Source organism: Zalophus californianus, chromosome 5, assembly GCF_009762305.2.
Source record: "Zalophus californianus isolate mZalCal1 chromosome 5, mZalCal1.pri.v2, whole genome shotgun sequence".
Classification (NCBI taxonomy): Eukaryota; Metazoa; Chordata; class Mammalia; order Carnivora; family Otariidae; genus Zalophus; species Zalophus californianus.
This window is the reverse complement of record NC_045599.1, coordinates 128904256-128916849: the sequence shown is the minus strand read 5'-3', so window position 1 is coordinate 128916849 and position 12594 is coordinate 128904256. Positions and strand designations below refer to the sequence as shown.

Here is a 12594-nt window from a genome sequence, read left to right as displayed (position 1 = left end):
GGGTGATGGACACTGGGGAGAGTATGTGCTATGGTGAGTGCTGTGAATTGTGTAAGACTGATGAATCACAGACCTGTACCCCTGAAACAATACTTTATATGTTCATTTAAAAAAAAAAAAAAAGAGCCTGGAAAACTATTACCAATAGCCAGCTATCTGTTTTTGTAAATAAAATTTTACTGGAACACAGCCTCACCCATTTATTTGTACTGTCTATGACAACTCTCATTCAACAGAGCTGAGCAGTTGTGGTATCACATATGGCTCACAAAGCCCAAGTATTTACTATGCAGTCCTACAAGAAAAAGTTTGCTAGCCCCTGCACTATTTTGAAATATTACCACACGTATATACTAAGTAAAAATTAAGAAAGAAAACTACGGTAGAATACAAAAATACAAATGACATGCTTGCTATGATTCAGGCACTTTCAAGATCATAGTTTATTTATTACTTCAGATAAAAAGATAGTATACATATTAAGGAATCCCTTAAAATTCAACTCTAAAGTTATACACCATCTAGTACTTTTGCATTGAATGTTAACCAAAAAAATCTCTAAACACCTGAAAGCCCCACTATTAACATGAACTATGGTAATAAAAAATTTGACATTTAATTTGTTCAATATATAGTATTTACATTATGAAACCAATGCTGATACCATAAACAGTGATAAAGAAATAGTAAAAATAAACTTTAAAAAGCAAAGGTTTATATTCTTACAATGTGCTAATCATCATAATTGTATATAAAAATTAAAACACAGCAGAGCTTTCTGTTACAAAATTCTTAATCATCTGAGTTGTAGTCGTTACCTGCTAACAATTTACATGCAACATCTGCTAAAATTGACATTTGATTTTTTTTCCCCCTAAGAAAGTGTGAGTAGATAAATGACATTTAAGAGCAGACATTAATTTACCAGTGGACAGAAAAAGAAAAAACTGTACTCAAGATTAGTACTGGTCACAAGCCTCTTCCCTACAGAAATTATAAAAAACAGTTAAGACCAAAAACAATTCCAAAAGGAGACGCACAGGCAAAGAGTACCATGAATCGCACAGCTCAAGAACTCTTGGGACCAATCAGACACATCTTTTCTCTTTCCTTCAATGATGAGAGGTCTGTTTTGTCATCAAATAATATTGACTGAAGCAAATGAGGGGCACCAGGTGTACAACTAATTAAATCTTGCAAAATACTAAGATGGAGGCAGGCGTGGCCAGAAGGGGCAATGTGTATTTAATTCAAACTATATACACAGCATAACTGGAATGCAGCCCATCCCAAACTGGCTTTGTGAAACAACTGGACCTTTATGATTTAATAGCTAAAATTACAACAAGTGTAATAATACAATAGATTTACATGGGAAACAAAATCCAAGGGGCATTTTATATTATTTACTGTGTTGTTTCAATTTAAAAATAATTTGCTAAGTACACATCTCAAATGAGGTCTATGTATAAAATGTCCTAATAGATACAGATATTTACCTTTGGTGAGTTAAAGGCCTTTTTGTGACTTCTGTCTGAATCGTAGGCAGAATGCTAGATATAACACATGCACATGTGGGAAAAAAACTCAACCTGAGGTAATCCAAAAGATGTGCGTGTGAGGAGACTGGGGTTACTTTGAAAGTCAAGGCATCCCAGCAACCCAAAACAGGTTAAAAGTGAGAATGGCAACAAGGAATGGACTGCCAATATGGCAGTAAAACTTTTTTTTAAAACAGAAAGAGGAAGGCCTCTCGTACCAGCAGAATCCTGCATACATACAAAAAAGAAAAAGCCATCCACCATTTCATAAAACAAAAGCCAATTAGTGTGGAAAGTACAAATTGCCGAAAACCAGAAGTCAATAGAAGAAAAACTACTGGTTTACATGAGAGAAAGGAGAACACCTCATTCTGAGCCGTCACTTGGTGAACGCGGCCACCACTGCCCACAGGACCTCACTGGTGTTGGCCTTCAGACATTCCACTTCAGGATCTAAGTCAAGGAGCTGCCGTACTCTCTTGGTGGCTAAATCATACTGCTCGTCCAGAAGGGGAGCAAAAGCATTCTCCAGGACATCGGAGGCGTGCGCTAGGTAGATGAGAGCCAGCAAGCGCTTGTCCATGCGGTGAGGGTCATTCACCCATTTGTCAAGAACAGCTTCCTGTACCTTCTTGATGAGGCGCTGCTTAATATTGTTGTTGGTGAGGGGATGTGTCGTCATGTCAAAAAGTAGGAAGTTCTGTTTCTCTGTTGTCAACACGCCCTTCTCCACCAGGTTTTTAGCTAACCGTTCCCGCACATTTCTTAACTGATAATGCAATTTTAATGGATTCCATGTCTCACCTAAGCAAAAGATTTCAGAAGTTAGAAATGATTCGGTATTATCTCTGCTAATTTTATAAAATGTACTATTAAAATGAACAATAAAATTTGGGGTTTTTCCCCCCCTCTAAAGAAACAGAAAAAAATCCAAGTATTTTTCTTGCCAACTAAACCATGAACCCCTTGAGGGCCAGGCCTTTGGATTCTAAGCACCTGGCACATTTTCAGGCTCAACAGTTACTTAAAGGACCAAACTGAAAGCAGTCTTCAAACCCAGTTATCCTAACGTGAAAATGAGCTAAATATTAAATATATTTTCCTCTCCAGCTGTTGTCAAAAAACAACCACAGCAAAAGGTTTCTTTTGTACCAAAACACCAATGTGTGACAAATAAAGAAAAGAAAAAAAAAAAGTTTCCTGATTAATATGCTATTCCAGAAACTGCTACATATACCTGGCCTACAAAGCTAGGAAAGCCTATTTAGACAATGCTATTCTCTGATGACAAATAATATAAAGCTAATTCTAGAAGGGCAAAACATTTCACCATTTTAATCTTGTCACCTATGCACATTTCCTTTCAAAACAGAAATATTTAAAATAAAACCAAACAATTTTCACCAAGATAATTTTTTTTTTCTATAGAAGACTAGAAAGGAATATATCAAAATACTAACCTTGGTTTTCTTTGGGATTATGTGTGACAAATTTTCTTTTTTGTACTTTCTGTATTTTCCAAATGATCTCCAAAGAACGTGTATTTTTTTTTAATTTGAAAAAAATACTATAGCAATTCTCTAAACTGGAACACATTAAAGATCAACCACAGACACTTTCATTATAGGCAAAAGCTATAAGGTTGAAATTTTACAATATTGAGAGAAAATAAACTATACTGTCTAACCACTAACCACTAAGAAATTTAAATTAATAAAAAATTCAGTTCCTCAGTTGTACTAGCCATGTTTCAAAATGCTCAACAGCCATGTATGGCTAGTGTCTACTGATTGACAGCACAGAAATAGAACATTTCCATCATCATAGAAAGTTCTAGTGAACAGTGCTATCTTGAAATATATTACTATTCAGTTGGCCATAAAAAGAGTATTTTACCATGACTTAACACTAAAGAATATGGGGATATGGTAAGAGCAATCAGTCCTGGACTTTTAAAACAATTAGACCCTCTGACCTTACACAAATAGAAACCCAGATAAAATATATTAAACAACTGTTTTCCAGTGCTAGTCAAAAGGCAGTCCTAAGTGGTGACCCTTGAGTGAAACCTAAGTGAGCCATACTACTACCCAAGCTTACTATCTAAAGGTGCATCCCAGGCAGCAAAGCAGGAGAGAAGACCTCAAACAGACCACAGGAGTAACACTGTGTTTAAACAGGCAGAAATAAAATTTTTTTATTTAAATTTAAAAATTTAAAAAGGTAGAGACCAGAGTTCCAGGAAGCTAAGGCAGCTGAAATACAAAGGCAGAGTACTGGAAGAGGGAGCTATGAAGAACAAGAGCTCTAGAAATCCGTACGGTGTTCCTCCGAGTATGCCTGAAAACAAAGCCACACAAGTTAAGGTGAAAAACTGCAAAACTAGGCAAAGAAAAACTACCGAAAGCTGTAAGCTGAACAATTCTAAGGGTTCACATGGGGCTGGGGCAAATTTGAGTGCCAAGCAAACTGAGTAGAAAGATTTCACTGAACAGCCAGGACATTCAGAAGGGACTCCAGAAGGATCACACCTTAGTAGTAGGCCTAAACTAGTCCTTGAGAAAAGACTGTTCTAGACCTGGCCCAATAAAGCTTAAAAACAAAGTGATCCACAAGTAACTTAATTGCCTACCAAAACAAATTTCAACACTCTTTAAAGAAAAACAACAGAATCCAGCACTCAACAACGTAGCATGCACAATGTCCAGCAACGAATAAAAATTAGTAGCCCTGTAAAATTGTGACCCAAACCAAGGGGGGGAAATTAAACAGCAAGAGTGAACCAAATCAGACATGACCCAGAAATGGCTATATGAGGGAATTAGCAAAGATTTTAAAACAGCTATTATAAATATCTAAATAATTTAAAGGAAAACATGATTGCAATGAAGAGAAAATAACAGCTATTTTTCTTAAAGAATAAATGATCTGAGGGGCACCTGGGTGGCTCAGTCATAAGTGTCTGCCTTCAGCTCAGGTCATGATCCCAGGGTCCTGGGATCGAGCCCCGCATCGGGCTCCCTTGCTCAGTGGGGAGTTCACTTCTCCCTCTCCCACTCCCCCTGCTTGTGTTCCCTCTCTCTCTGTGTCTCTAAATAAATAAATAAATCTTTAAAAAAAAACAGAATAAATGATCTGGAAGTACCATTTTGCATTTTGTGATTCACTCTGTAAAACTAGGGACTTGAAAGAAAACTGTCAAATAACGAAAGGTTGGTACCATGAATTATCAGTAAATTGAAGTCACTTCCTGCATTAAACAGTAGTAACAGTATTTTCTATAAAAACCCTAGCAAATCAGCGTCCACAAAAGAAAAATGATCACTGCATTCAATTTCCTTGGTAACCTTAAAAAGGAAAAGTAATGTATTTGGGGCCCTATTAGATTTTAAAACCTAATCATAAAAAAGAAAAATGTAACTCAATACTAAATGAAATTCTACTTATTGCAATTTCTAGTGTTAAACAAGCCCATACCTACGTTTAATGTTAAGAAATGATTAAAAGTTACTTGATGAAGCACTATCGCATAACCGGTTGTAACAGGCAAGCTCTGGAGCCAGACTGGTTAGATTTGAATTCTAACTTGGTCATTTTCTGGCTGTGCGACCCTAGGCAAGGTTTCTTAACTTCTCCATTCCTCTGTTTCCTCATCTGTAAAGTCAAGATAACAACTCTACCCACCTCATCAGGGAGGATTAAATGAGCTAAAGACATATCAAGTTCTTAGAATAGAGCCTGGTACGCAGTTAACACTCAACAAATGTTAGCTATTATGTGCAGAATCAGCACTCTGACACTCTGACAGAAAGACTTAAATGCCTAAATTATTAGATACTAAGAATACAAACATAAGACATTTCTAACTCTGAAAAACTTCTTAATCGGGTATAAAAGAAACATCCATAATATAATTATCCTAGCAAGAATAAGATGCGTAGGATCATAAAAACTGTGTAACAAGGAGCCCAGAGGGAGTAAGAAATTATTTGGGTTTGATGTAGGGGGATTTCTATGGAGTTACAGGAGAAAGAACTGTCAAACTAAATCTTGAGTCCCTCAGGAATCAACAGCCTATGAAAGAAAGCGGAGGGGCGCCTCAGTGGCTCAGTAGGTTAAGTGTCCACCTTCAGCTCAGGTCATCATCACGGTCCTGGGATCAAGCCTCATGGTGTCAGGCTCCCTCCTCAACGGGGAGTCTGCTTCTCCCACTGCCCCCCCCCCCCCCCGTACTCTCACTCTCTCCCTCAAATAAATAAATAGGAAGGAAGGAGAGACAGAAAGAAACAAAAGAAAAGAAAAGAAAAAAAGGGAAAGGAAAGGAAAGGAAAAAGGAAAGGAAAAGAAAAAGGAAAGGAAAAGAAAAAGGAAAGAAAAGAGGAGCCTGCATTACAGGCAAAAGAAACAATAGAGTGGCTAGGCAACAATTATATGCAGAATCTAATGAGCCCTGGAATGGAGTCACACATCTTTCACAGGTGCTACAATTTCCACTTTTTAAGTTTGTACCAACCCATTATCTCCCCAACAAGTGCCTGCCTGCTGTACCTTTCACCAGACAGTCTGGGGTTTGTGTTTTCTATTATCATTGGCTTGTGGTAGGCAGCCTAATACACTAGGCTAGAATTGGCTAGGTTGTGTTTTCTGACCTTCTTCTGACTTTTGGAAATTAAAATAAACATAAAATAATCAATAGCCAAATTTATGTAGAAGCCCATAAATAATAGTTCAACTTTAAAATTAACTAACTATGCTTATAAAAATTTGTCAATTATCAAAGTAGTACTTTTCCCTGGCAACTCACTAGTCAAACAGAAGGGTATTGCATGCCTCACAGAATATCTTGGCTAGCTAGTTCAAAAAATGCGGGGTGGGAGGGAGGATCAGGATTATTCTGAGAAGTCCACAGTTAAGCACCTCTTTGCAGACCTAAAAACACAAAATCCCTCTAATGCTGCTACACAATGATTTTCTTTTCTCACGGGAAGTGAATGGGATTAGCAGTTTATAATTTACTGTTTATTGTGCCTAAGTCATACTAAGGTTTACCTACTTTATTCACAATTAAATCTTACATATTACAACCAATGGAACAAAATACTGGTTACAAAATTCCTATGAGAAATTTCTCAATTCCAAAATATGGTACAATTTAGTGTTGCTACTAAAAACAAGAAGAGCCTAAACACAGGCCCACCTTCAAATAAGGTGTTCCATTTATGAGTGGACCTTCTTATGGGCTATAGTTTCTGCCCCAAAGGAAGTAATAAAAAGGGGCTCGGACATCATCCCCCTTTGCAGCAACTCCCTCAAAGGGGGCAAATCTCACCTGCTCACTCCAGTACAAATGTTATTCAGACCTCCTCAGATATTTGAAAAAAATGAAGAAATCTCACATGCAGAAGGCTGAAACAGTGCGGGTAAAATGCAAATGTTGTTTAATACTATTCTTGGCACCCCCAAAAAAGGTACAATGAAATAACTGAGTGGTGAAAGTGCCTTGGCATCCTGACATTTCTGCCTTTTGTTTTAAAAAATAATAATAAATTAAGCTAAATCAAAAGAATAAAGTCACCCCTGAAATTAGCACACTTAAGACACCAGTATAAATTGGGATGGGGGGGTAGCTGGATGAGTGAATATACAATAAATGTTTAAACTATCACAGCTACTAAAGATTTAGCTGCTTCAATTTAAGCAGAATATCAGATACCTTTTAAATACTTTGTAATAAATGCATGATTACTTAAGTGTTTAAAACTCTAGGATTAAAAGATGTTACTGTGGTCCATATTGTTATTCATCAGCTCCTAAATTATTCTTAATGTGAAAAGATTTTATAAGTTATACAAACAAATTAAAATGTACAGAATCTATCTGTAGTTCACTTTTTTGTAAAGGAAATGGTGAGAAGTACATACAGAGAAGAAAAGGTTATTTACGTCCACTGCCCAGCAATTACTTCCGTGAAAATGACATACTGAGAGGTACCTTAATGATTTTTGCTGCAAAAAAACTTCGATATTCCTTGACATGTGTTACAAAACCAAAAGCAGCTTTGTTCATAAATTTTGCAGTCTAGTGACACCTTGTGACCAAACTGATCAACTACATGTCAAGATCTCCGAAAGTCAAAAATTAAAAACGGTAAGTATGGTAGGAAAAAAAAAAAACAGTAAGTAGTCTTTGCCTCAAATATATGTATATTTATTATTTTTTAAATTAATGAGATTATATAAATGCTTAAAATATACTGGTAGTTTTAGCACGTACAAATGTACGGTGTAAATAATAGTAATATGAACCCCTGGGTACCGCCACCTCAAGTAAAAAAGAACCCTCTGTCAGACCTTAGGCACCCGCATGCATCTTCTCTGCCTCACAGGTAAACCACCAGACCAACAGGCTCTCTTCTGCAGAGACTCTCACCTCCTCGGCACATATCCGCCAACAATACAGCACAGGACCACAGTCCTGACAAGCGAGGAGCAATACCAGACTTAGCTGCATGAGGACAGACAGGCCCACCAATTTTACCACTCTCTCTAGCCCCTCTGAACAAGAGCACTTCCTTCCATCTCCTCTCATTCTTACCCTTCAAACGTCTAATCCAAGTTCTGCTTCCTCTTCCAATGACTAAAGCTCCCAAGGATTTCTTTTCTCTGAGCTACCGTACTTTCAGAGAACCGTATTGTTAAAACCTAATCTGTTATCAAATTATTAGAAATACACAACTGTTGGGACGCCTGGGTGGCTCAGTCAGTTAAGCATCTGCCTTCGGCTCAGGTCATGTCCTGGGATCGCGTCCCGCATCAGGCTCCCTGCTCGGCGGGGAGCCTGCTTCTCCCTCTGCCTGCCAGTGCTTGGGTTCCCTCTCTTGCTGTGTCTCTCCCTGACAAATAAATAAAATCTTAAAAGAAAAAAAGAAATACACAATTGTTCCCCAAATGGGCTTTAAGATGGATGCTTTCAGTATAGGAAGGACTTCAAGTTTTACAGCATCTATGTCAGTAAAGCTGCAATAACTGGGATCTGATATTAATCATTACCTGGAAGCAACATTTTAAGAATTTAAAATTTAACAAGTTGGCTGCAAAACTGAACATTTAAAAAGTCAAAGTGGTAAGTGTTATGTTTTACCCCCCCCTGCCAAAAAAATGCTTTTTTTTAAGAAAAATCAACCAAGCTATCAGTACTTTCATTAGGCGGGAAGTAGATGCTTTCTTAATTTAAAAGAAATGTGTTTTTCTCCTCTCATTCTGAATTCCCTACTTTAGGCTAAAATTACAGGTCATTCCTAATGTATGTCAGGAACACATGACTAAGGTGCTACAGGTGATATTCGAGCATTGATGGCCATCCTAAACTTCACAGGATATTGCTTTTTTTTTTTAAACTGTTCTAAGCAATTAGCCCCGCAGTTGATCCAAATTCCCAATTCAAATGGACACTCTGAATTCCCAATCCAAATGGACACTCAGAATCATTTACTGAGAACGAAGTGGCCTGTGACCAACTCACAGCATGAGTGAGAAGTCCTAAGGCTTCTGAGGCTTTGGGGTTGCTTGTTTCCACAGCTTAACATAGCCTATCCAGTACAGAGTAGCATGAGATAATTTTTGACAAAGATTTTGTTTCACAAACTCTTAAGTGTATAAATACTTCTGAGAAAATCTTACAGACTTGTGCCATCTTTTTGCTCTTCAATCAGGTGAGAACAGTGCAACAGCCCAACTTGGTTCAATTAGCATTTATATCAAGTACTGGACCAGTTACAACCACCTTATATGTTGAAAGTCAACCTTCCTGCATGCCATACTTGCATGATACATAAACTGTCAAAGGAAATCTGGTTGTCTAAGACAGATTAGTAAACCAAATCCCAACGTGCTATTAGCACATCTGACATAAACTTGTACAGAGATTGCCGATGGACAGAGGGGTCTGAAAACATCTCCACAGTGCTAAGTGGTACCAAAATGGGTATCAATAACATTAACACAAGACCCAACTACATTCCATAAAAGAACACCACTCTGACCTACCTGCCAAAAAGTTAACTTAGAAAAACCCTGCCTTTAGCCAGCTGAGAACGTAACTACAAATTCCAATTTGCACGACCAGAAGTGGTAATGGGCCAACATGAGCATGACCCAAAGATTGCTTAGGTGATCTTCAGAAAAAGTACAAAATAATCTATCAAGGACAGTGAGAAATTTTTAGCACTTCTACTTTTATCTGAAAAAATATTTGCTAATATTTAACATATGGAGTTAACGTTAAAGCCCTCACTGAGTCTCTGTTAAATGGCCATGTATCACCAACAGGTACTAAGTGGAAGGCTAACTCAAAGAGGGTTGACAACATGCTGGGCCATGTGACATACAGTATTGGTAGGTGCTAAGCAATCTAGTTTTAACCAAACAAACTCTGATCAAATGAGCAAACTAATTTTAAAAGATTCCTGCAAAAGAAATTATAATTGGACACAACACCAAAGGGGAAAAAGGGTTGAGTTAAAGTTCTCTTTACCGAAGTAAAAAGAACCTTTATTAGAAGATTTACAAGAGGATGGTCAAAAGAGAAAAACTGCAAAATTCATCAAAACTACCTTGTGAGTAAGTCTGTTTTCTATCAGTAACAAACAAAATGAACACTGCCCTAAGTGTAAAGTGCCACTGTTGCCTATTAGCTAAGAATGGAATGTGTATTCAATTTTTAAATAAACAAAGATGCAAAACTCAAAATCTTTTACTGAGAGAATATTAGGGTTATTTTTAGAAACTGTAAGTTAAAAAAACTGTGAGAAAAAATGACATGTTAATCACCAATCTAACAACACCCAAATGCTTTTAAAAGTTAAAGAGCAGTATGTTTGAACATGAACTGAAATAATACATGTACACAGAAGCCATGTTTTATGTAACAGTAAAGAGGAAGAGCAAGAGAACTTTCGGCCTATACTCTACACTTAGGTCCTATACTCAAGGCTCTCTATCTAGATTAGACAAATATGCAAATAACTTTAATGTAAATGCAATAGTCACCAGTGCTGTCAACCAAGTATTCCAGGTTCTCCTTCCTACCGCTGCACTTTCCTGTCTCCTTAAAGTTAGGGGAGGCCACATGACTTGCTCTGACCAATGAAACCGGGACCACATGTCCTTTCTGAACAGAAACTTCCAAGCCTGAATGATTGGCTATGCTCATCTTCCCTTTATGACAGTGACAGACAGTGCTCCAGACGGTGGCAGCTCTATCTGCCTGCCTGGCTGCCAAAGTGAGAATGAAGTGGCCTGTGACTACTTATAACATGAGTGAAAAGTCAACTGTTGTTTAAAGCGACGGAGGTTTGGGGGTTGTCTGTTATCACAGCTTAACTTAGTCTACCCTGTGGTAAGGTAGCATGAGGTAATTTTGATTAAAAAGGTGGAAGTTCTAAGGAAGAATATTATGTTTCATTGAACATCTATCTGCTCAGTCTTAAGAGGGGGTGAAATTTTTAAAACCACTATTTTCCCCATCCAGTGACTAATAACTTTCAAGTCTGCCTATTATATATAACTAAACAAGCTTTTGGCCATTTTGTGTAAAGTTTCTCTCAAAAGAATTTTAAGCTTTTACAAAAATCTTTTAAACAGAATTCAGCTTTTAGTTTATACACAAAAGCTTACCACTAAGTAATTCAATCCAGTTCTGGACCGTTTCTGGAGGTTGAGTCTCCTTAACATGCTTTAGAGCTTCATCAAGAAGAACATCCCCTGTTGGAGCATCTGACTTACAGATCACCTAAAATGTAAGCAATAAGAATCAAATAATCCACTAATTCTTTCTTCTGACCATCTCTTTAAATGAAAAACTTAAACAATTATACAAATAGTTCATTATACTTAAAGTCCCTAGTGTGTTCATGTAGTGTCAAGGTTCAGAATTTAAATTAATTCTCTATTAAGAAATCCAACATTGAAAAAAAAAAAAAGATATCCAACATTTAAACCTAACCAGATTAGCCACAATCATGAATGCAAATAAAGTTACTGTGCAAGAATTAGTAAAGCAAAAGGCTAGAACAGTTTTTACTCACTGTTAATTCTTTTCATTGCTAAACCTTGGGCTACTTAATCAAGAAATTCATTTTTTAAACATTTATTAGTTATGGAAACAAACTCAATTATATATAATTATTTACTCAATTCAGTATGATAAAGGTGGCATTTTAGAGCAGTGGAGAAATGAATTTTTCAATAGATGTTATTGAAACAACTGGTTAACCAAATAGAATTAAAAATTCAGTAAGACTTGGCTCCTCAGAGCTTATACCACAATGAAAGATAAAGATTTAAATATGAAACATAATTTAGGGGTGAGAAAGTTTTTTTCAAAATTGTGGCAACTAGCAGAAACCTTGAAATACCAATAGGTTTGGTAACAAAATTTTTAAACACTACAAAACTTTTTAAAGCTAAGATACAGAATCCACCTAAAAGTAGAAAAATACAAAGCCAGGGAATGAGGGGAAAAAATGCTATAGGGGCGTGTGAGTGGCTCATCAATTAAGCGTCTGCCTTCAGGTCAGGTCATGATCCCAAGGTCCTGGGATGGAGCCCCATTATGAGATCCTTGCTCACCAGGGAGCCTGCTTCTCCCTCTCCCTCTGCCTGCTGTTTTCCCAGCTTGTGCTCTCTGTCAAATAAATAAATAAAATCTTTAAAAAAAAAAAAAAGAAAATGCTATATACTGCTTTAGCCAAGTATTAGATTTCTGCAGCCAGCACTGGGTTCTTGGCTAAGCAACAAATTTTTGGTTGAAATTCGATAACACCAAATTTTAATCTATATGTTAGCTATTAAAATGTCATACAATTTTAAAATATTATTTTCTAAACGCAGCAGTTCTCCCTTAAACTTGTCTTCAACACATGTCCTTTACCTTTCTGCTCAATCTTCTAGAAGGCTATTTGTGAGACAGCGTGACCCAACAGAAATATAATTAGAATAACAAATGCAGGCCATAAAGCTTTTAAAATTTTTGTAGTTATATTAAAAAAGGAAAA

The 12594-nt window shown here is 36.9% G+C and overlaps 1 protein-coding gene across 1 annotated transcript in view; it reads right to left on the bottom strand.

Moving 5' to 3' along the window:
* Positions 1-414: 414 nt before the first annotated feature.
* The window catches only part of GOLPH3 (golgi phosphoprotein 3), a 61237-nt gene continuing 49057 nt past the window's right edge, over positions 415-12594 (bottom strand). The window contains exons 3-4 of the mRNA XM_027605842.2: positions 11216-11330; positions 415-2345 (exon numbers count right to left, since the gene is read on the bottom strand). Coding sequence (XP_027461643.1) covers positions 1921-2345; positions 11216-11330 — 540 coding nt within the window. The 3' untranslated portion in view covers positions 415-1920. The remainder of the gene's footprint in view (positions 2346-11215; positions 11331-12594) is intronic.